Source organism: Felis catus, chromosome A2 (genome assembly GCF_018350175.1).
Source record: "Felis catus isolate Fca126 chromosome A2, F.catus_Fca126_mat1.0, whole genome shotgun sequence".
NCBI lineage: Eukaryota > Metazoa > Chordata > Mammalia > Carnivora > Felidae > Felis > Felis catus.
In genome coordinates, this window is record NC_058369.1 from 58,454,975 (window position 1) to 58,477,328 (window position 22,354).

General features: G+C 50.6%; 1 protein-coding gene across 6 annotated transcripts in view; it reads left to right on the top strand.

Annotated features, from left to right (window-relative positions):
- Positions 1-22,354, top strand: part of MGLL (monoglyceride lipase) — a 248,328-nt gene that overhangs the window by 194,495 nt on the left and 31,479 nt on the right. For all 6 annotated transcript variants that reach the window (XM_045052040.1, XM_023250085.2, XM_023250083.2 and 3 more), the window contains 2 exons: positions 19,984-20,120; positions 21,444-21,554. In XM_045052040.1, the coding sequence (XP_044907975.1) occupies positions 19,984-20,120; positions 21,444-21,554 (248 nt within the window). The remainder of the gene's footprint in view (positions 1-19,983; positions 20,121-21,443; positions 21,555-22,354) is intronic.

The window sequence follows — 22,354 nt, forward strand, 5'->3', positions numbered from 1 at the left end:
AATTAATAGATGCAGTGCCTGCTACCAAGTTATTATCTGTGGCTCTTCCTCTGCTGCAGTGCCTGACCTCTGAAGGGCGCTGCCGTAGACTGGGAGACCCAGGCGTCTGGCACAGGAGAATAGTTCTCCCAGCTGGAACCTCACGGTCTAAAACAAAATTCTCTGAGGAGCAGTTTAAATTGAGCCAAGGTTATCCTGCCCAGGGACATTCGTGACATTAGTAATCAGTCAGCTATCGCTGTGTAACAAACCACCCCACAGCTGAGTGGCTTAAGACAACAGCCATTTGTCTAGCTCATGGTCCCGAGAGTCAGTGTGTTAGGCCAGGCTCAGCCACAGGTCATCGGCAAGACACCTCTGGTCTGGGGGTCGTCGGCTGCTGGCTGGGGTGGCAGAGGCCGTGGAGGTGACTGGGCTGGTCTCCCATCAGCTGGCAGGTGAGCAGGCTTTCCAGAAGCTGCAAGACCTTTGGAGCCTAAGCTCAGACCTGGCCATACATCACCTTCGCTGCATTGCATTGATCAAAGCAAGTGCTGAGCCCAGGTCTGGGACCTTCAGGGACCCCTGGGAAAGGGAGGAGGGGTTGCAGCCACGTTGGCATTGAACGTACCATGTGACCAAGATAAGCTTCCAGGTGTGTTTCCGAGAAGGCAGAGATGGCAGAATAGAAGGGAAAGCATTTCCCGGACCTATTTCTGGTAAGAGCCTTGCTGAAGGGTGTCTCGCTGGAGGCTGAGGGATTGTCTTGATGGCTCTGATCCAAGCCAGTAGAAGCATCAGTGCGGTATTAAAGGACTCTTCATATTGATTGCCGCTGGTACCTCACCCTGCCTCCTCTCGTTAATTCTCACATCCTCCCCACCTGGCCAAGTCCCTGTGCGTTGGTTTAATGCATGGACGCCCTAACTCCAGTTAAAGTCATTTCTCAAGAGCAGATAGGATGGGGGGCTGATTGCAGAGCTGGGTGATTTCATTTCCATGCTTTATGTGTCTGTGCACAGGTACAAGTGTGACTCAAAAAAAAAAAAAAATAAGCCTTTATTTTTTCCCCAGATGACAAAATGCTAGTTCATTGTACCAATTTTGGAAAATATTTAAAAAAGAAAAAAAATTAAAATGACCTCAATCAGACTACCTAGAAGCAACCAGTACCCCGTTTTATGGTATATCCTTTCAGCTATGTGTGCGTGTTTATGGGAGTGTGTGTGCACACACGCGTGTGTACGTGTGTGTAAATGACTGAGGCCAGTGGTTTGGTCAACAGAACAAGCTGATGTCTCCTTGAGTCCCTGGGGTCCTGCCTCCCCCCCTGCTGTTTGGGCCATTCTCTGTTTCCCTCACCGTGGGCTGTGGGTCTCAGTCCCTTGGGTTTACACTTCCCTCTACTTTTTTGTATGTCACTTCTGACGTTGACAAAGGGGGGTGCGGCACATTGAAGCTTGGCGGGAGCAGATATGGAGACTGTCTCCTCGCCTGCATCAGTGAAGAGGCTCAGGGCCACCCCCTGGGCTGGGTGTACAATGGGGACTCTGAGTTCTGTCTCTACAGCAAACCCTGAAGGAAGAGGGCCCTGAATTTCACCAGGAAGCAAACTAGACACAAGACGAGGCTCTTCAGCAGGGAGCCTCTGCCCCCACCCCACCCTTGCCCCTTGGAAATCTCTTCCAGGGACTCTCCCCTCCCTATCCCCAAACCCCCACCCCCATCTCCAGATCACTGGCCTCCCTGTGCTCCCCGCCCCCGCACCCCCCGCCTCCGCCGTGGGAAATGGGAACATGCATCCCTAGCCGTCTGAGTGGCTTCCTCTGTCACCTCCTTCTCACCTTTACTGAAAGATCACTTTCTCATGAGGCTCTGAAATTGTCACCCCCACATCCACACACGCACCTGTGCATGGCCTGCCTGCCCCTTGCTCTGCTCTCTCCCACCAGTAGACCTGCTCTGCATTTTCTGTGTTTCTTGTCTGATTCCAGCAGAATGACATCAGGCCTGTCTGGGGTGCGGAGGGGGCTCTTGGCTGATCGCATCCCCTGCCCACCCCCACATAACAAGTGCTCAGGAAACGTCTAGTTGAATAAAAGATGAATGGAATTTGTCATGCAGGTGGGTTGGGAAGTAGGAAATAGAGCAGGCCATCATGCTATCTTCCTTTTAAAATGGACATTACCTGAATGCATACATCTTGAAGGGATTATAGCAGGAAAGCTCTCTGAAACTTTTACTCTGGTCCTGTTCAGTGTGAGAACGGCCAGAATCCCAGTGTCGGGAGCTCAGACTTTGCACCAGATTACAGGCCTCTCGACAAAGGGCCATTCGTGGGCTGCACGCATGATCGTGGCCTCTGACACACAGCGGAGGGATCGGCCCCCTGCGGCAGGGGGCCCAGCACGCGGGCGGTCATGTCTGCAGGGGGTGTGGATGGTTGAGGATGAGCTTGTGAGGTGGGCAGGCGAAGGTGGCATTCTGAGCCAAGAGAGTTCTGTTTGCACGAGGACAGAGCCTGTGATGGAGCCGTGTGGAGGGAAGGCAGACCATTTGTGGTTGTCGCAGCCCGATGGAGAGGATGCCATGCACGTGAGCTGGCTCTGGCCGGGCTCCTGGAACAAGTTCCCCGGGCGGGGGGCTTAAACAGCACATGTTTACTTCTGTGTAGTTCTAGGGGCTGATGTCCAAGGCCGGCAGGATTGGTTTCCCCTGAGGCCTCGCTTCTTGGCGTGCAGATAGCTGTCTTCTCCCCACGTCCTCACGTGGTGGTCCCTCGTGCATCTCTGTGTCCCCGTCTCCTCTTGTAAGGACACTGGTCAGGTTGGAGAGGGCGTGCCCCCCGTGACCTCATTTTAGCTTGATCACCTCTTAAAAGGCCCTGTCTCCAAACACAGTCACATTCTGAGGTGCTGGGGTTTGGGACCTCAGCATATGAACTTGTGGGGGCCACAGCTGAGCCCCCAGCGCCGTGATGGCAGTGAGCCAGGTGAGTTGTGGGCAGGTCTCGGGGCCATGGCCAGAACTTCTGGCTTTCTCCCAGCAGTTCTACAAGAAGGAGCAGTGTCAACAGATTGTGTACAACCCTGAACTCAGAAGAACTCAGATTGAACTCGGATGTTCCTTTGGAGGCCAGATTCCTCTTCATGGTGAAGAGGGGGAAGAAATCCGAGGCCACAGAGGGCAGGCATGCTTTAATGGAAGAAACTAAAATTGCCCTCTGTGCACCATACCAGTGAGATCCACAGTGCGGTCACAAGTTATTTGATCTTTGCTTATAATTACTTTTAACACTTGGCGTTTTGGAGAATACTTCTGAATCTCCTTGCTAATTACACTTTACTCTGTGTGATATCTTTGGGGCCCCTTCCCTCATGAAGTCCTGCTCCTGTGGGGCAGGCCCCCCCTTTCTGTGACATGTCTGAGTCACTTGTGCAGCCTCAGGAGTCTGTGAGCCAGTGCCAGGGACCTTGGGTGTGGACTCATCACAGAGTCAGACCCTGTGTTTCCTTTGAGTGTTTCCTTTGAGACCATTGTTGAGAAACTGGATAGGTGTCTTGGTGGAAGCCGAGGTCCCCAGGGAGCCTGGGAGTATGTTTCATAAGTCTTTGGACAGCCACCTGATGGAAGACACTGTGACTGTCCCCATTTGGGGCTGGGCTGGACTTGAGACCCTGCAGTCAGTTCCCTGCAGTGAACCTCTCATTTGTGACCCCATAAACCACAACCTTGGATTCTCACTAGCTCCCTTATTCCTGAGCATCCTCTGTGGGCCTGGCACTTTCTGGATGCTAGAGACACAAAGATAAGTCATCCTGCCCCCTAGGAGCACACCGTCTTTGGGGGGTGTGGTTCTATGGTGTGGAGCACGTTACACTACAGAGCAGGGACACTGGGACTGGGGAGGCCAGGCACACAGGGAGAAGTTGGGGGCCTTCCAGGGGAGAGACAAGATGAGCGGAGCCCCACATGCAGTGAGGGGGTGGGGAGTGGTGACGAGAGACCCTCTGGGCCGGCGAGGCGGGGGACACAGGACCTGCGAGCCAAGACAGGGGAGAGTTTCGCTCTCGGAAGAAGGTGACTGCCATCCGCTCAGGGATGGTGAGCAGCTTGGACGGACTGGGACAAACGTAGCAACAGTGATGTGTGGGGCCCCCATATGAGAAACCTCGGTGGCAGTGGCTGCATGTACTTTTGTTTCGCTTTTTTTCCCCCTGAAGCAGAGCCTGGAAGACTTTCCCAATTTAGCCGGACGCTGGGTCATCTGAGCAACCCCAGGAGCTGGGTCTCTCCTGCTCCCCTCAGCCCTGCTGCCATTTCCACCTGTTCCCGTGTGGGCCACGTCTCTCCCAAGCTCCTGGCCCCCGCCAGGTGTCCCATTCTATTGGAACCCTGTTCTTCGCGTTGGCCTCAAGCCGATGCACTTTTGTTAGCATGGTGGGCAAGAGCAGGCAGATTCACAGCAGGTCCCGTAAGACGTTAGTGCCCCAGTTGGCCTTCTCCATTCATCCGCCGTGGCTCGTCTGCCCCCGCTCATAGGGAGGGCTTGTGACAACTGTCTCTGAGGGGAGCTTGCTCTGGGCACAGTGCCCCACCCCCACCCCGGGCCACCCACAGCCCCGTTCAGGCGAGGGAGGAAGGCCGTGCTGGGGAGGCTGGACAGACACTGTGCTGCCGACAGCCGCCTTCACCTGCTCTCTTGTGTAACCTCCAGCCACCTGCCAGCCACCATCCCTGGGGGCAGTCGTAAGGGACGGGAAACCAGGGTCACAGCAGCCAGGTGGTTGGCCCAAGCTCGCACAGCTACAAAGCAGCGGTCAGGACGTGAACCCAGATCCTTCCTATTGTCTTCCAGACTGACTGTCTGTCAGTCAGTGGGTTTACTGTGTGCGGTCAAATACCTAAGTCGAAACAGAGTCTCTTTAATCTATTTCCCAACAAAAATGAGGACGATCTGAAGGACATGGGGAAAATAGTTTTAAAACGATGTGTTCTGTGAAAGCCGGGTCAGGTCAGGGATTTGCCTGATTTGGCACATTGTTTGTTGCCTGTCCCTGTGACATTTTTCCTTTGCTTCTAAATGTACGAAGGCTTTTAAAAATATACTTAACGTTTTCTGAAGCTTCAAACCCTTGGGATTGCTGCTCTCATGGAGTAATCTCATGGTGTGCTGTAATTTGCCTCAAGCGTTATTTGGAATTTCCAGAGCGTCCTGTTATTTTTTTTTTCACGGGCTCTTTAGTCCTTGATCTCATCACATCCTGGAAGTTTCTGGAGTGAGCGCCTCACCCCACCCCACAGCTGTTGCCTGTTTATAAACTTTCTGTATATTCTACTTTGGTCAGAACTATGTGGGTGAAAGGTCTGGTATTTCTGGATGATTCTGGCTAACCCAGAATCTGTTGGTGAGACGGAAAACGAACAGGAGAATGGTCCCCACAGGCATGACACGTGGGAGGTGATTGCTAGTCCCATGGTGGGAGCCAGCCTCCCTCAGTTCTCTGAAACTGAGTCCTCATCCTCCAGCCTGATGCAGAAGATCCTCTTGTTAGACGCCAAGAACCTTAGTTATGACACTTTTTGTCATGCTGTTTTCTCTTATTTATACAGTAGAGAGTAGGATGTTTTCAAATAAACCCTCTAAACACGAAATCCCGAAAACGCATTATTTCTAAAATGCCGCACCGTTAACAGCCTCCTAGCTGGTTACATTATAAAGCGTGTTGCAACAGCTAAAAAAAAAAAAAAAAAAAAACTGAGCCAAAATGTGTTTCCGTAGCCCATATGCTGAATTCTGGCATCTTTATACCTTTTTCAAGCTGTCGTCAATTAGTAAAAAAATTAATGTCTGTCTTTATGTCCTTCATAAAGTTGAGCTTGTACGTGGATGCTGCAGAGAGCTACAGCGGAGGGCGGTTTCCTTTAGTGGAAGGTAACTCCGTGTGGTTGTAGCTGGGGAGACAAAAACATGCTGTTCCAAGGGTCCGTGGAAGGAAGCCTGGACCATCAGCAAACACAAGAGGAGGAAATGGCTTTTGTTGAGGGAAACAAACTGTTTTTCAGGCCAACAAGCTGTGATCTCGGACTTTTTGCCATATGCACGGTTCGTAAAAAGAGCAGAAGACAGAGGCGGAACGCCCCTGGTCACACGCTGTCCTTGCCCTGGTGGCACACAGCCCCCGTCTCGCCTGGATCATATCGCCTCCGTAGCCCCTTGGCCCCGTGACTCTGAGTCCCCCTTCGTCCCTGCTCCCTGCTCTCGGAACCTGACGAGGACGTTTTTAGCACAAGTGGGGTTGCGTAGGCTGATGACCGAACTCGTTCTCTTGATGGCAGCAAATGGCCATTCGGCTGCTAGCTTAAGGATGCAAGTTTACTTTTAACTTGTCTTTGGTCTGAAGCTCTTACACTCATGCAATATGCCGCTGCTAATGGGGTTTCTGCTTATTGGATGTCACAGGAGCACGGAAGGCAAACGAGACCTTCCTTGGAAAACAGGCCTTGAAACCGTGATCTCTAGAGCCGGAAGGCAATTTGGGGACGTGGGCATTCTCATCCCAGTAAAGCACTGAGGTTAAACACTGGAATCAGACGGTGCAGCACCATCTTGAGAAAGTTGCTGGAACAGGAAGACTATGGCTTGATGACACAGGCAGGCTCTGAGCTGGTTCTCTGTCACCTCACTTTTGGGTGCATTGGGTATGGCCCGTGCGGTCACACAGATGCCACCTGCACCGGAGTCCACGTGAGTTAACCCAGTGCCTGGGTTATTTTATGAACCCTTGTTTGGGTCACATGTAGGTTCTGTGCTCTCTACCAAAGGTGGAGGAGAAAAAAATATATATGTGACTTGAGCTATGTGTTCTTCAGACCAAAAGGATATTTCCACAGGGTTCTTGCCTGGAAACCAAGTGGGTTTTCCACCTCCCCCATAACAAACAAAGGCCCGGCTCCCTGTGCACACAAGCATGTGAGAAAGCTCAGATTTCCACACTTTGCTGGCAACAAAATTGTCCATTTGGAAAGCATTTTTGGTTCTATGGATGGAGACTCCCCAAAATAGTCCTATCTTTTGATCTAGAACTCCCATTTTGCCAAGTCAGTCCTAACAATTCTATAAATGTCTGTAAAAAGATGTTCATCTCATTGTTATTTATAACAGCAAAGATTGAGGGCAATCTCAGTGCCTCACCCTTGAGAATAGTTAAGTGAGTCTTGATTTTATCCCCCCGATGGGATATCATGCAGTCGGTAGACATCACAAGTACAAATTATGTAACAAGGGCGCCTGGGTGGGTCAGCCAGTTGAGTGTCCAGCTCTCGATTTCAGCACGGGTCATGATCCCATGGTCTTGGAATGGTGCCCCACATCGGGCTCCACACTGAATGTGGAGCCTGCTTAAGATTCATTCTCTCTCTCTTCTCTCTCTCTATCTCTCCCTAAAATAAAACAAACAACAGCAACAACAACAAACCCCAAATTATGTAACAGTGGTTAGGGGGCTATTGATATAGTATGTATCAAATTACGAATCAACTCTAGGCTCCCAGTGCCTCGCCAAGACCAGGCATACAGCAAGCATTTAGGCAACATTTATTTGGTTGCTTTTCTATCTTCCTGCAGCAGCCCTGTTAGAGAAGGCCTGTCCGTTAGCAGGAGTGACATCCTCCCCACCCCAAGCCCCAGCACATGCCCTTTGGGACCGGATGTGGGAACAGTGGGGGTTGACGGAACAAGGAGTCACATTACGCTCCCTGGCTGTTCTTGCCAAAAGGTACAGCCGTGGCCGCCTCCACCTAACCTCCTCCACCTAAACCTCCACCTAAACCTTCTGCCCTTCATAAGGCACGCATCCTGGGTGTCCCAGCAGGAGGCTCAGTGACCAAGGGCACTCGAGGGGCGGCTGGCCATAGGGAAGAGCATGAGTCTGTGGGTTGTTAAAAAGAGCCATTTAGGTATCATTCCACAGTTTGACGTTTTTCTTCCAATGACGTGTCTTAGAGGTCTTCCCAGGTCAGTTCACACAGTTCATGCTGGCAAGCCATTGAATTGAGAACAAACTTTTTTTTTTTTTAATATTTATTTATTATTGAGAGAGAGAGAGAGAGAGAGAGAGACAGAGGATGAGCATGGAGGGGCAGAGAGAGAGGGAGACACAGAATCTGAAGCAGGCTCCAGGCTCTGAGCTGTTAGCACAGAGCCCGACACGGGCCTCGAACTCACAAACCGTGAGATCATGACCTGAGCCGAAGTCAGACGCTCAACCGACTGAGCCACCCAGGCGCCCCAAGACCAAACTTTACTGATAGTCATTTCTGGTCGGCGAGGACAGGAGTGGGTTGTTTTTTGTTTGTTTGTTTTGTTTCTTATTTCTGCAGCTAATACTTAGTGACCACTTCCTCTATGCCCAGCACTGACCTGAGGACTCTGTGCAGATTATCTCAGTCAATCTTACCAACAATCCAAGTCGGGTAGGGTAATTATTGCTCCCTGCCTTGTAGCTGAAGGAAGTTGAACACACTGCATGACGCCTTACTATAACGAAGCCAGATTTGACCTGAGGAAGTCTAACCCCAGAGTCGTCCTACCTAACCCCATACTCCACGGCTACCTCAATGCTTGTTGGGTTCTCCCCAGACATGGGGCTGGTGGCTACCATACGGGACAGTGCAGCCAGGTCTAGCACCATCCTGCAGTCACACTGCCCGGTGGCACAAAGACCTTGGTGCCCTGCAGCCGGGATGGCTGGGGAACACTCACTCCACAGGGCGCTGGGCTGGCAGCGGCAGGACCACGGCCCATCCCTCCATGCTGGGAGATGAGCAGCGTGCCCAGGTGGTAAGGGTGGGCAGAGAGGGCCAGAGGGCCGGTCTCTAACCTCTTCACAGGCAGGGCCAGCAGGGATCAGGGGCTCCAGCTAGCAGGACCCCTAGGATCCTGGCAGATGGCTTCTGCCAAAGGCCTCCCTTTGCCTGTCCATTACCCTGACAAGACTGAGTGGGTGGGGAAAGCCTGCGGCCGGATTCCAGGCTCCCAGCCTCCACCTCTTCACCGATATCACGAGGGACTCCCACCCCTCATTAGGAGGTAGGGATTTGATTCAGGAAACAAGGCTTCCTGGGGTATGGCTTGCCCCTGCATCTGCTTGAGGAATCAACAGGAAAGATCTAAATCATCATTTCCAAACTTCTAGGAACCAAGGGCACTTCTGACGTTGGTCTCCCTTGCTGACATGTTAGTGCATAATTAATGCTAGTTTAGAGGAGTGGCTGATTTCACTGTATCCTGTGCTGGAATTGACAACACCACACATGTTTCAGTGCAAAGAATGCAGAGGTGCCTAATAATGACAGTAAGCATTTATTGAGCACTTCCTGCGTGCCACATACCTTACACTCATGCCCTCCCTTAGCCCTCATGGCGCCCCATGGAGTGGGCTTTGTGAGTCCCCCTCCCTGGAGGTGAGGAAGCCGAGCCTTTGGAGGCAAGGTCACCTGCCCCAGGTCACAGGGAGGCAGAGCTGACTCCAGCCCTCCACCTTAACCCCAGTCTTCTATTGCCTGGCAGCCAAACAGGTGCTTTTGCCTGTTTGTCTTTACATTAGACGGTGATCCTGCAGGTTAGAGTTGTTATCACGGGGCTCCTGGGGGGCTTAGTCGAGCATCTGACTCTTGATTTCAGCTCAGGTCATGATCCCACGGTCATGAGCTCGAGCCCTGTGTTGGGCTCTGCGGTGACAGCACGGGGCTTGCTTGAGATCGTCTCTCTCTCCTTCACCCTCTGCCCATCCCCTGCTTGCATGAGCACGCACTCTCTCTCTCTTAAAAAATGTGTGTGTGTGTGTGTGTTTGCGTGTATACATATATGATCTCACGTCCTGAAGAAATGAATCTGCGCTTCTTTTAAGGCAACCCACTTCACTGTGCGCATTGCCCTTTGTTTTTTCAAAGTAGCCCTTGGCCGAGTTTCAATAGAAGCTGAACTTGGGTTGCAGCATCGCTTTGTTTTTATCAAGCAACTGAAGAGCCCCACGTGGGAATTTCTGGAATCGGGTGGAGGACATGGCAGATTGAACTTCATGTTTTGGAAGAGGGGGAGAAAGGGTCTGTTATATGTTAAACCTGGGAATTTTTAGTTTGCAGGAAGTCGAGCTGAAAGGTAGTTTGATGCTTCGTCTCTAAGAAATCCACGGACCAGCTGTCCTTCATCTCTTTGGAGAGCTGGTTTGTGAATTTACTCCTCTAAAACCGTATGTGGGGACAGGGGGATGTGCTGGCCTGTGCTGAAGACCTGTTACATGCTGGGCATGCTGTGCGATTTCACTGATTCCCCCAACAACTTTATGAGATGGGTACGTGTCTTCCAGTTTTACACTCAGGCAAGAAACCGGACATAACCATCCTCTTCCAATGTGTGTCTCATTCCCTTGCTTTGTTATTTTACCCTTTTATCACCTAGGTATAAGACTCTAAAAAGATACATTGTTGGCTTTTCCTTGGGTTTTTTGTTTTTTGTTTGTTTTTAGCTTTTATGTAAAATAGCTGAACTGCACACTTCCCCAGTCTTTCATGACTTGCTTTTTTCATTTTATATTTTGTTGCTAAGTTTTGACCATGGGGCTGCGTGTAAGCTTTAACTTACTGCTTTGACTGTAGAGTAGTCCCCTTTGCTACAAGATGTCCATCCTCTGGCTACGACCACAGGCTGCTGCACAGTGGTATTCCTGTCTCCTGGGGCACGCACGTAGATTTCTCTTGGGTGTATTTATGCCTAGGGTAGAATTGTTGGGTTGTTAAGCATGAAATTTCCACCCTACAAGATGCCCAAATGTTTTCCAAAGTGATTGGACCGGTTTCTCCCTTTCCTGTAGCGTATATGAGCCGGTGCTTACATTAGACTTAGAAGTAGGGGTTTCGGGGCGCCTGTGTGGCGCAGTCGGTTAAGCGTCCGACTTCAGCCAGGTCACGATCTCGCGGTCCGTGAGTTCGAGCCCCGCGTCAGGCTCTGGGCTGATGGCTCAGAGCCTGGAGCCTGTTTCCGATTCTGTGTCTCCCTCTCTCTCTGCCCCTCGCCCGTTCATGCTCTGTCTCTCTCTGTCCCAAAAATAAATAAAAAACGTTGAAAAAAAATTAAAAAAAAAAAAAAAGAAGTAGGGGTTTCACGAGGGCCCTCTCCTTGCCCCTAACTGTGCCTGCTCCTCTCTGGTAGCTCATCCACAGCTAACACGCCCTCTGGGTTTTAGTAGCCGTGACTCCCACATCTGGCTCCTGCTGGTCCAGCCACAAGGTTCTCAAAGCTCCACAGTGACCATCTGTCTTGTTGGTCTGAACCACACATCCTGCAAGGGCCCTGCCCACCTGGTGATGGCTGGCCTCTTGTGGGGTGGCCAGGAGTGCAGGGCCGATGCCCTAATTGCAGTAGGAGCAAGGGTCCGTCCTCCGATCAGCCTGATGTCCCCAGGAACACCAAAGCCAGCTCTCTGGAGCCTAGGCTCTGAGTCAGCCCCACACCCCTCCCGTGGCCGCCTTGCCCATGGGAGGAAAACTCCCCAGGAAAGTCAGGAACTGTTGAAATCTCCGGGCTGATGTGAATAAATGCAACGGCCTGCTAGATAGCTGATCGCCTTGGATCTCTCTGGGTGATGGGGAATTGGGCCAAGGCCAAGACCAGAGCTCTTTTCTTGTTAGTTTGTCTTTCCAGAGCTGGTTTTTCTGGCAGGCTGAGCAAATCCTGTGGGGCCATCTGTGTGGCCTGTGGGAAGGCAGCCACCTTGGAGGGTGGGGGGCACCTCCAGAGCGGCAGAGTTGAGAAGCACGGAGAGCTCTCTGCCTGTGCAGAAACCCTCACACGGGGTGGGAGCTGGGGCAGTCGAAGCCGTGGGCTCTACCACAGACCCCTCACCAGAGATGCCGGGGTGCTGCGTCCACACAGAAGGTGGCAAAGTTGGGAGCTGGGGCCCGTGACATCTCATGGAAACCGTGCTATCATTCTAGAGTTGCCTCGGTGACATGCGCCTTTCAGAAGGCAGAGGGACGATGCAGGAGAGCGCGGGTCTGAGGCTGACACCTGTATCCACAGGCCCCCATTTTAAGTAACACCTGTATCTCTTCCCTTGCTGGTAAAGGTACGGTGTGGCTTACCAGCTCCGCCACTCTGAGGCTTCACTCGGACTTCCTTCCCAGCGTCTGTGGGCCTCAGTCTCCCGGTCTGTAAGGAAAGCGGATGGTGCTGCCAGCCGGCCTCTGAGCCGAAGGCTGCCCTCCTCCATGTGGGTGGAGGTCAGGGCAACGTATCTTTTATTGGGGAAAGTCTGTGGCTCACTGTGTCTTCAGTCCCCCTGACCCTGGGGCGGCTCCACACCCCGACAACTCCCTCCCTCCACCCGGAGATGAATCTTTCCCTCCCAACTCCTGGCAGCCGGAGCCAAGGCGACATTGGGGTCCCTTATACCCAGGGGGACACAGATGTAGTCAGTGGACAAATCCTTGGACAGCATTTTTCATGATGGTCTTGTGGCAAAAGGGATCAAGTGAAGCCAATTTTTAAAGAAATGCACATGTCACTCTTCTTTGTGAAACTGTCCTCGGTGCCCCTTCTCTCTGGGTAGATGCCGCACCCAGACTGTGGCCCCCGCCCCAAGGCAGCACACTTCCTTCCTCTCACCCGGGGTCCTTGTCCACTCTGTGCCCGGGGCGGGGGCGCACTCACCCTGCCCTTCCCGGACCCGGCCGTTCTTCCCAGCTCAGCTCAGACGGCATGTCCTTGAGGCAGCCCTCCACCAGGCAGGCTGCCGAACCTCCCAGAAACGTGCCTTCGTGTCTGTAAAGCTCACAGGGGCACCTACAGAGTCTGCCCATGGTAACGTGTGAACACAGTTTGCTCATAGACACAAGGTGTTCCGCGAACGTCTGTGGCTGTTTTTCGTGGTTCAATTCAATTTAGATATCGGTCTCTGCCCAGCCTGGATGTTCCCACCGTGCCCCACTCTCAAATATTTGTGAAGGCTCTCAAAGGATGCCTCTCAGCGCCCCTGTGTTTGCACGTGTACAGGCGCTAAAGAGCTCAGCCGCTTGGGGAGTGTGAGCCACCCCGCGTGAGACACCACCAATCAGCCACTCCCAAGACTTGCCTCAGGTGTGAGCAGCTCTGGGCACCAGCTTGGAGGGAAGGTGCCAGCTGTGTGTTTTCACAACGGGTCCTTTATCCTATCAGGAAGGGCTTTTCTTTTCATGCCATCAGCTTCCGAACCTTCTGCTTCCTGCCCGGGTTTTGCATGGAGCCGTGACAGTCACAGCACTGGATTCGGAGCCTGGACCCCACGCTGGAGTCCTCGGCAGCCTCTAATGCGCTGGCGGGCCGAGCATGAGCGTGCTAGAAAATGGGGAGATGGATCCCTCACTTGCAGAGTTGCAAGGATCAGATGGAATAAACTCTGGGGAAAGGGCTTTGTAAATTATGAACTGCCGTGCGAATGTCAGGTGCTGTTATTACCGCTTTGTTAAGGCTGTGGGTTACCTTTTCTTCTATAACAAAATGACTACTGAGTAGAACTGGTCCCCTAAGAAAAAGGAAGTGGGGTGTTCATTTCTTTCTATTCTAACGTTAACAGGATGATCAGCTTTCTGGATCCTTCTCATGGATTTTTTTTTTTTTTTTTTTTTTTTTTTTTGCACGTGGTAGGTAATAGCATGGAAAATAGAAGTATTTTGTATGAGACAAAGAGAGACTGGGATTATTTAATCATTCAACAAAGAATGGCTAAGTGTTTACTTTTCATCAAAAACAGGGCTAGAGTTTTAAGGGTAACTAAGATTGGTTTTAATCAGGTGTGGTAAGTCACACAGACACAAAGGTGACTGTCATGAAGTAACAATTTATTATATTCAAGGGCACCTGGGTGGCTCAGTTGGTTAAGTGTCCAACTTCGGTTCAGGTCGTGATCTTGTGGTTTGCAAATGTGAGCCCTGCATCGGGCTCTCTGCTGTCAGCATGGAGCCTGCTTCAGATCCTCTGTCCCCCTCTCTCTCTGCCCATTTCCCACATATTCTCTCTCTCTCTTTCGAAAATAAACAAAAAAAGAATTTATTATATTCATAGATCCCTAGAAACAGGAAACAGGGCACCAGGCAGGGTCACCCAAAGAGGCACCAGGGTCATCAGGAGGCAGAGAGAGTGAGGGGAAAGTGGGGGCAGGAAACTTGACTGTGGTTTCCGGGGGAACAGGTGAGGCGGGAGAAGAGGCATAGAATCGACTGATTTGAATAATTTCAGCATGCTCTGGAGCTCAGGGCTGTCCCTAGTTATCTGGTACCTAGCCCTGGGGTGATTAGGGCAGGGGGTTAGTACCCTGGAGTGTGAGAGCCAAAGAGGAGGGGTCCTGGGGTGAGTGGGCTCTGGAAGGCTAGCTCACAGACGAGTTCTTTCCCATCTCTAGAAATTGGCTAGCCCTAGGAGGGACAGTCCCTCTAGGGCCAGCAGTAACCAGAGGCTTAAGTGTCAAAATACAGAATAAAAAACATAGTACATAGGGAAACCAGGCAAACAAGACAAAAATATGTTGGATGAAGGTCTGTGGTGCAGGGTTCTTTAAAAAGTGAGGGGCACCTGGGTGACTCAGTCGGTTAAGCGACTGGCTTTGGCTCAGGTCATGACCTCGCGGTTCGTGGGTTCAAGCCCCGTGTCGGGCTCTGTGCTGACAGCCTGGAGCCTGGAGCCTGCTTCTGATTCTGTGTCTCCCTCTCTCTCTCTGCCCCTCCCCCACTTGTGCACTCGCTCTCTCTCACTCTCTCAAAAATAAATACATTTAAAAAAAGATACAAGGGAAAGAAGAATTTGAATTGCCCATGCAGACTAGTGCTCAGTTGGCTCAGTCTACTCGGCGGGAAGGGAAATGAATCACATCAACTGTAAGTGGAGTCATGGGGTTAAACCTCTTTGATGAGTGGCCATTATGGAAATACTGCCTACAATTCATGTGAAAGGATTAATCAAGCACCTACCTTCCGTGGGGTCTGTGCACGGAGCCCTGGGGAACATGCAGATGAATAAAATAGGATCCTTGCTCACGAAGACAGCCTGGAGAATGTGGGGTCCATGCCTGCCGAATCTCCTCTCTCGTGTCTGTGGCAGACATCACTAATTACAGCCTTCTTTTCTGCCCAGTCCAGCCAGACTCGCCTTAGAATCCTCCAGAGCAGAGTGCAGTGGGGGGTCAGCCACTAATCAGGGCTTTTGTCACCCTGGCTCCAGGGGCCCTCAGTCCGTGGTGGGGGGATGCTGGAGGAGAGAAAGAGGGGAAAGTCTCATCAACCCATGTTTGATGGAGACCGGAAGTGCTTTGGGAGTGTGGAAGGGGAAAAAAAATCACACCTGCATCCAGGGGATTGCAGCAGACATCATGGAAGTGATAGGATTTGAGTCTGGTCTTGAAGGACTTGGCTCCTGGCCTGGTGCAGGAGTGAGGGCACTGTGGCAGAAGGGCTGTTCCATGAGAGGCACGAGGCAGGAAGTGGATGTGCTTTGAGGAACAGTGGGCAGGTGGTTGGCAGTGTGGCTTGGAATGTGCTTTTTGTGGAGGCAGAGGGACAAGTGGGAGCCTTTAGCGGAGGCCCCAAATGCTGGCCTGGAATGTGCAGACTGAGTTCTGAAAAGTGGGGAAAGTCTGGCCACTTCAAGATCAGAACAGTGCCCAGAAGACAAGGTGGAGCAGTGTCCAGCAGGTTGGAGCCGGGAGAGCTTGAGGAGGGGGTGGGCAGTGAAAGGCAACAAGGGTCTCACCCCCTGCAAGAGATGTGGTTGTGCAAACAAGAAGACTGGTTCAGGAGGCTGTGCATCTGGAAGTCTGGAAGGATTCAGGGACCAGCTGGATGTAGGGATAGAATGAAAGTCAAAGACCACAGCTCTGTTTTGGCCTGAATGATTCAGAAAGATGATGGGGCCGTGAACCACCATGTGGAACCCAGGAGGGGAGCCCGTTTGAGAAGCAGTGTAGGGGCCATGTGACCATCAGGAATCTTTAGGACCAGGGGATGGCAAGACAGATCTGCAGCTCTGGAAAGAGCCTGGAACCAGAGACTGTGTGGCTAGGAGACATCTTCATTAGGAGGAGAGCCACAGCACGGGAGCCACAGACATGAGCAAGCGCAAACCTGGGGCGTGACCAGGGCCTCCTGCACCTAATATGTAGAAAGGATGGGCAGATACTGTCATGTTTAATAATAGGGGCTAACTCACAAATAAGCAGGCCGGCGGAACTAAACAGAAATCCAGAAATAGACTAGATTCAAGTGAAAAGGGAACTTTCATGTATGACAAGAATGAGCTCACCATGAGGTCATGAAGGACTTTTTCCTGAATTTTGTTAAGACAATTAAGACCCATCTGCATTTTGGAGCTTGATAGAGGGGAGCAGTTGTACGACATTGTGAGTATTGTTAATGCCACTGAACCGAACGCTTCAAAGTGATTAATGTAAATTTCATGTTATGTACAACCACAGAAAAAGAAATGAAACCGTAAAGTCACAACATATGACTGAAATGAAACCATAAAAGAACTTACAACATGTGACTGACCTCCCTTAGAACCCTGAGGTGGAGAAAGCCTTGACAGCCAAGAATCAAAACTCAGAAGCCATGAAAAGAAAGGATTGATCGTTTGACTATTTAAAAATAAAACTCTTCTGGGGCACCTGGGTGGCTCAGGTTAAGCGTCCGACTTCGGCTCAGGTCATGATCTCACAGCTGGGGAGTTCGAGCCCCACGTGGGACTCTGTGCTGACAGCTCAGAGCCTGGAGCCTGCTTCTGATTCTGTGTCTCCCTCTTTCTCTCTGCCCCTCCCCCGTTCATGCTCCGTCTCTCTCAAAAATAAATAAACATTAAAAAAATTAAAAGATAATAAAACAAAAAAAATTAAACTCTTCTGCACAGCCACACACAGCATAAACAAAATCAGAGTACGAATGAATAACTAGCATATAGAAAGCTCTTAAGTACCAAGATGAAATGTTAAGACCCTAACAGAAAAAATAAGCAAAGACATGAATTCTCAGTTCACCACAAAAGAAATACAACTTGTTCCTGAGGAGATGTTCTATCTACCCTTTCTCTCTTATCTTACTGGTAAAAATCCAGACTCGCTTTGTTGGCAAGGCTGAGAGAGACCAGCCTTCTCCCATCTCTGGCCGATCGAGGAAAGACAGTGTGTCCCATGTGGAGGGAGATTTGGCAAAAACTACCAAAGTGACACACACACGTCTTTTTCAACCTGGCAACCCCATGTCTAGACTTACGCCCTGAAGGCGCGTATTCCCCATCATGACATCTCCGGGTTATTCATTACAGTCAACTGTGTAATCAACAAGAGATTGGCTCTTACACAAATAGTTTGCAATAAGAGACTGTCTGAAGAAACTTTCATTCACTCACAGAAGGAGTACCACGCAGCAGGAAAACAGAATGGAGAAGAGTTCTGTGGCCTGGTTGTGGTGCGGAATAATCTCCAGAATATGCTAAAAGGGGGGGGGGGGTTGTTGTAGAGTCACGTGTGGCGTGCTACCTTTAATGTAGGAAAGGAGGGAAAATAAGCATAGAAAGATAGATGGATAGATAGATAGATAGATAGATAGATAGATAGACAGATAGATAGAAAGAAGGTGCCTAGGTCACTCAATAGGTTGAGCACCCGACTCTTGATCTCAGGGTTGTGAGTTCAAGCCCCACCTTGGGCTCCAGGCTGGATGTGAACACTACTTAAAAAAAAAAAAAAGATCAGGGCGCCTGGGTGGCTCAGTCAGTTGAGCATCTGACTTCAGCTCAGGTCATGATCTCATGGTTTGTGAGTTCAAACCCCACCTCAGACTCGCTGCTCTCAGCGCAGAGCCCGCTTCAGATCCTCTGTCCTCTCTCTGGCCCTCCCCTGCTTGCGCACTCTCTCAAAAATAAATAAAACATTTAAAAAACGTATCTTAAAAAAGACGATTTTCATATTTCTGCAAAAAAGAAACGCTTCGAGGAAAAACCAGAAAATGACTAGAGTGGTGAACCATAGGGAACAAGAGGGAAAGATCGAATAGATAGGCATAGAAGCAAGACGTGGCTGGCTGAATCTTTTTATAAATTTCTAACTGTTGTAGCAGGTCAATGCGTATGTATTCGGAAAAGAAAATTAAATTGAAAAGCGAAACTTAGAGCTGGAATCGAATTTATTTTGAAATTAATGAATCTAATTGTGTATCAAATTAGAAGCACACAGAGAAAATAATTATGACACATTTGTAATAACTTGAACTTGAAAAATAAGACTCTGGCCATATCATTACTGAACTATATTCTAAGGACCGCGGGGTGGGGGTGGGGGGTGGGGGAGGGGAATGGGGGATTGTTGTTCAATGGGTGTATCAGTCGGCTCGGCTGCCATGACAAAGCACCAGAATAAGTGGCTTGAACAGCAAACATTTATTCTCTCACAGCTCTGGAGGCCCGAGGCCCAAGACTGAGATGTGGGCAGGGCTGGTTTCTTCTGAGGCCTCTCTCCTTGGCTCGCTCATGGCCGTCTTCTCCCCGTGTTCTCACGTGGTCTCTCCCCTGTGCACGTGCTCCTGATGCCCCCGTGTCCAATTCTCCTCTGCCTTCAAGGACACCAGTCAGATAGGGTTAAGACCCACCATAATGGCCTCATTTTAATGAGATCCACCCTTTGAAGGCCCTGCCTCCAAATACTGTCACATTGTGAGCTGCGGGGGTTTAGGAGTTCAACACCAGAATTTTGGAGGGACACAATTCAGCCCATAACCACGAGTGTGGGGTTTTGGTTTGGGACGTTCTGGAGCTGGACGGTGGTGATAGCAGCACGAGACTGTGAATGTACTCAATACCAGTGAACCGTATGCTAAAAAAAAGTTAAGATGGTACATTTTGTGTAATGTATATTTTACCACCATAAAAAAGTAAAAATAAATTTAAGAAGGGAGAAAAAATCCTCAGAGGGGCAAGAGAGTAGAGGGTGCCACTGAGCAGGTGACAGAGCTGGTGTGCAGCGACCCCGCGTGCCTGCCCCCGGCGGTGGGGCCGGGACACCAGGGCCAGGGATTCGTGGCAGTAAGTCCTTACCCTTTCCATCTGTGAAATGGGTGCTGCCATCATTATTACCGTGACAGGTGCCTTGCAGAGGTGGCAGGAAGGGTTTGGGCAGATGCCCTGGCTGTGTGGCCCCTGTTCTTTTTTGTGATTTTCAAATACTTGCATCAGTGGCTTTCAGCCTGAATAAGGAAGCCGAGGCAGCGAGCAAGCTGTTTCTATAGCGACTGATGTCCTTCAGAGAGGGAAAACGTGGAGAGACCCTAAGAAAAGAACAAGGGGGAACGAACAGCCCAGAAACGTGGCAGATAATAAAACCCAGGAGGAGTGCACTGTGACCTAGTTTTCCTGCGGTTTCGTCGAGGTTTCTGGCAAGTGCACCTGACTATTTCATCCTAACGCAGATCTGTCATGTTAGCGTCACTGAAAGCTGTAAAGTGAGGTGACAGGATGCAACACTTTACCTGGTGAAAGGCTAACACTGAAACACAACTGTGAGGATTAAGAAAGTGGGAAAACCCCAGAAAATTCCGAGCCCCATCCATCTTAGTCCCGGCCACTTGGTGGAAGATCGGGCCTGGTGAGACTTGGTGCACCTGTCCTTTTCTTTCTTCCTCGGAAACGAGGAAAGCGTCCTGGCCGCACGGGCAGGCTTTGTGCGCTGGCTCGTCACTTCCTGGTCGTGTGGTCTTGGGCAGGTTCCTTAACCATTCTGTGCTTCAACTTGCTAAGCTGTAAAATGGGGAGAGGATTCCCACGTCGGACAGCGATTGCAAAGAAAGGATTCAAGGGGCGGGGGCGGGGGGTGACCCATTCAGGTCCTCAGTGAAGAGTGGCTGGTAACTCCTGTGGGGAAGTCACTGAGCTTGGGCTTTGTCAGCCTCCCGGTAACTGTGGTTCTCTCGTCTCCCTTTCCCTTCCAGTTGGCCATGGACAGAGCGAAGGGGAGAGGATGGTAGTGTCTGACTTCCACGTTTTCATCAGGGATGTGCTACAGCACGTGGATGTCATGCAGAAAGACTACCCGGGGCTTCCTGTGTTCCTGCTGGGCCACTCCATGGTAAGTCAAGCACAGGAAGACCCGGCCCAGGTCAAGCCGGATCCCCAGCCTGGGGTGTGAGGTGTGATAACCCAGTGATGGAGAAGAGGCAGCCCCACCTCCCCACCCCGGGTGCTCTCTGCCTTGCCGGCACGTCTGCCTCTGCGTGCCCCGTACTTGGAGTTCCCGGGAAATTTAGTGCTTAGGATGGACCAGGGCAGAATCCTGGAGACAGCCCCAGACAGAGCTGTCAGGGGCCCCTTCCTTCCCATCAGGGCCCAAGGCTCCAGGAGGCTGCCTGCCAGTCCTCACTGAGGACCTCTGGTGTGGGACCTCTCAGGAAACCAATGTTTCTTCCGAGCTCTGTCGGCCCCTCAGTGCCCTTTCACAGGGAGGCCCCCCAAGGGCCCTTCTCCCCACAGACCCACTTCTCAGAACGGGGCTGCCTCGTGGGTCAGTGAGAAGCACAGGGGAAGCTCCCTGACATCGTGTTCCTGCCCCAGCTTGTACAGCACAGATGGGAACTAGGGACAGAGTCTCCCCAGGGAGACAGTTCCTTAAAAGTCACCCAGAATCCTTTTAATCTTTCAAATGTGTAAAATCCTCTAAGAATCAACCAAGTGTCATCTTTAAATCCGTGGTCCTCAAATTGGTGGCCCCAAGGGCACAACCTGACACGTTGGCTGGCAGAGAACTCTGAACTGATCCAATTTGGATGTGGGGTAGAGCGGGGGACTTTTCACCCTGGGGCAGGGATGCTGCCCCTTCATCACAGCCCGTCGTGCTTCCGACATTTGATACCTACCTGGGTTCTATAAGCATTTGCAACTTCAGCTCTTGGTTCCACTTACCCTCAGCATCAGCAAACAACCAAGACCTCATGATTTCAGCACCATTCGTGTTCACTAAGTATTTTTCTTGGAACCTAATCTAAATTTCTGGGACCTTTACTGAACCAGGAAGAGAGGGAAAAAAAGAAAAAAGTATCGTGATCTCTTCTTCTAATCAGATCACAAAAACACAGATCTCATATTAAGCCTGACGGAATGGCTGAATTGGGGGTCTGCCAGCTTTTGGCTTGAAACGAAGTAGGAATGTGTTATTTAACTTGCAGCCCACAAGCAGGAACCTTATTTATATCTCTCTGAAATGTTTGCTCTTGGAAAACCCAGAGAAAAAAACATGTGTAATAAAATAATTGCAGATCCAGTTTATCCAACATTCCATGGTGTCTATTCCAAGGTAGACCTCGTCAGGGCTCCGGGCCAGGACTGTAGCTCAGGATGGTGCTCCTTAGAGACGTGTGTGCTGGTGAAAGCAGCCTCCGTGCATTTTCCTTCGCAGGGAGGTGCCATCACCATCCTTACGGCCGCAGAGAGACCGGGCCTCTTCTCCGGCATGGTCCTCATTTCGCCTTTGGTTCTTGCCAGTCCTGAGTCTGCAACAACTTTCAAGGTAAGTGGATTTCCAGTTCTGTGCCAGTCCTGCACTTCTGGGGACCCGGAGCGTCCACTGATTAGCTAGAGTCCGGGGAGAAGGGCTGAAGTCCATTCTTGGATGTCACGCGCTACGGGGTGAAGGTGGGGACACCTATCAAACGCTGTTGCCACTGGGATTCTGGATTTTCTAAAGTCAGGTGTGGTTTTTTTCCAAGAGACAAAATTTGAAAAATGAGTTCCTGTTTGCGCATATTTTACTGGTGAGAGTTAAAAAGAGAAAAGGGGACACATGTGTTAGGAATCCAGCCAAATAACCTTTGTTAACAAGTCAAGTGCAAGGCTCAAGCTGATTTTCGCTGGATATTTACCAACTTCAACCAAAAGTGCACGGTGAGTGGACTTGCAGGCAATTTGTAATTGCAACACAGAGGTGTACCCACTGTGGCTCTGCTCCAGCCCAGAGCATCTTTCCCTCTGACTGTAATGATTCATTGCTTTGTTTCATCCATCACTTTGTTTTTCTGGTCATACTGTTACACAGTGGTACACAGGTATATGTTCTTGGATTCTGGGACTTTGACCTACTGTGACAAGGCAAGTGAGCTGACAAATACAGGTGACCCTTGAACAACGGGAATGAACTACGTGGACCCACTTACACAGAGATGTTTTTTTGATAAACATAGCACTGTACTGTTAATATATTTTACCTTCCTTACGACTTTCTTACCAACATTATTTCTCTAGCTTACTTTATTGTATGTATGTAATACATAGAACATACAAGATATGTGTTAATCAACTGTTTACGTTATT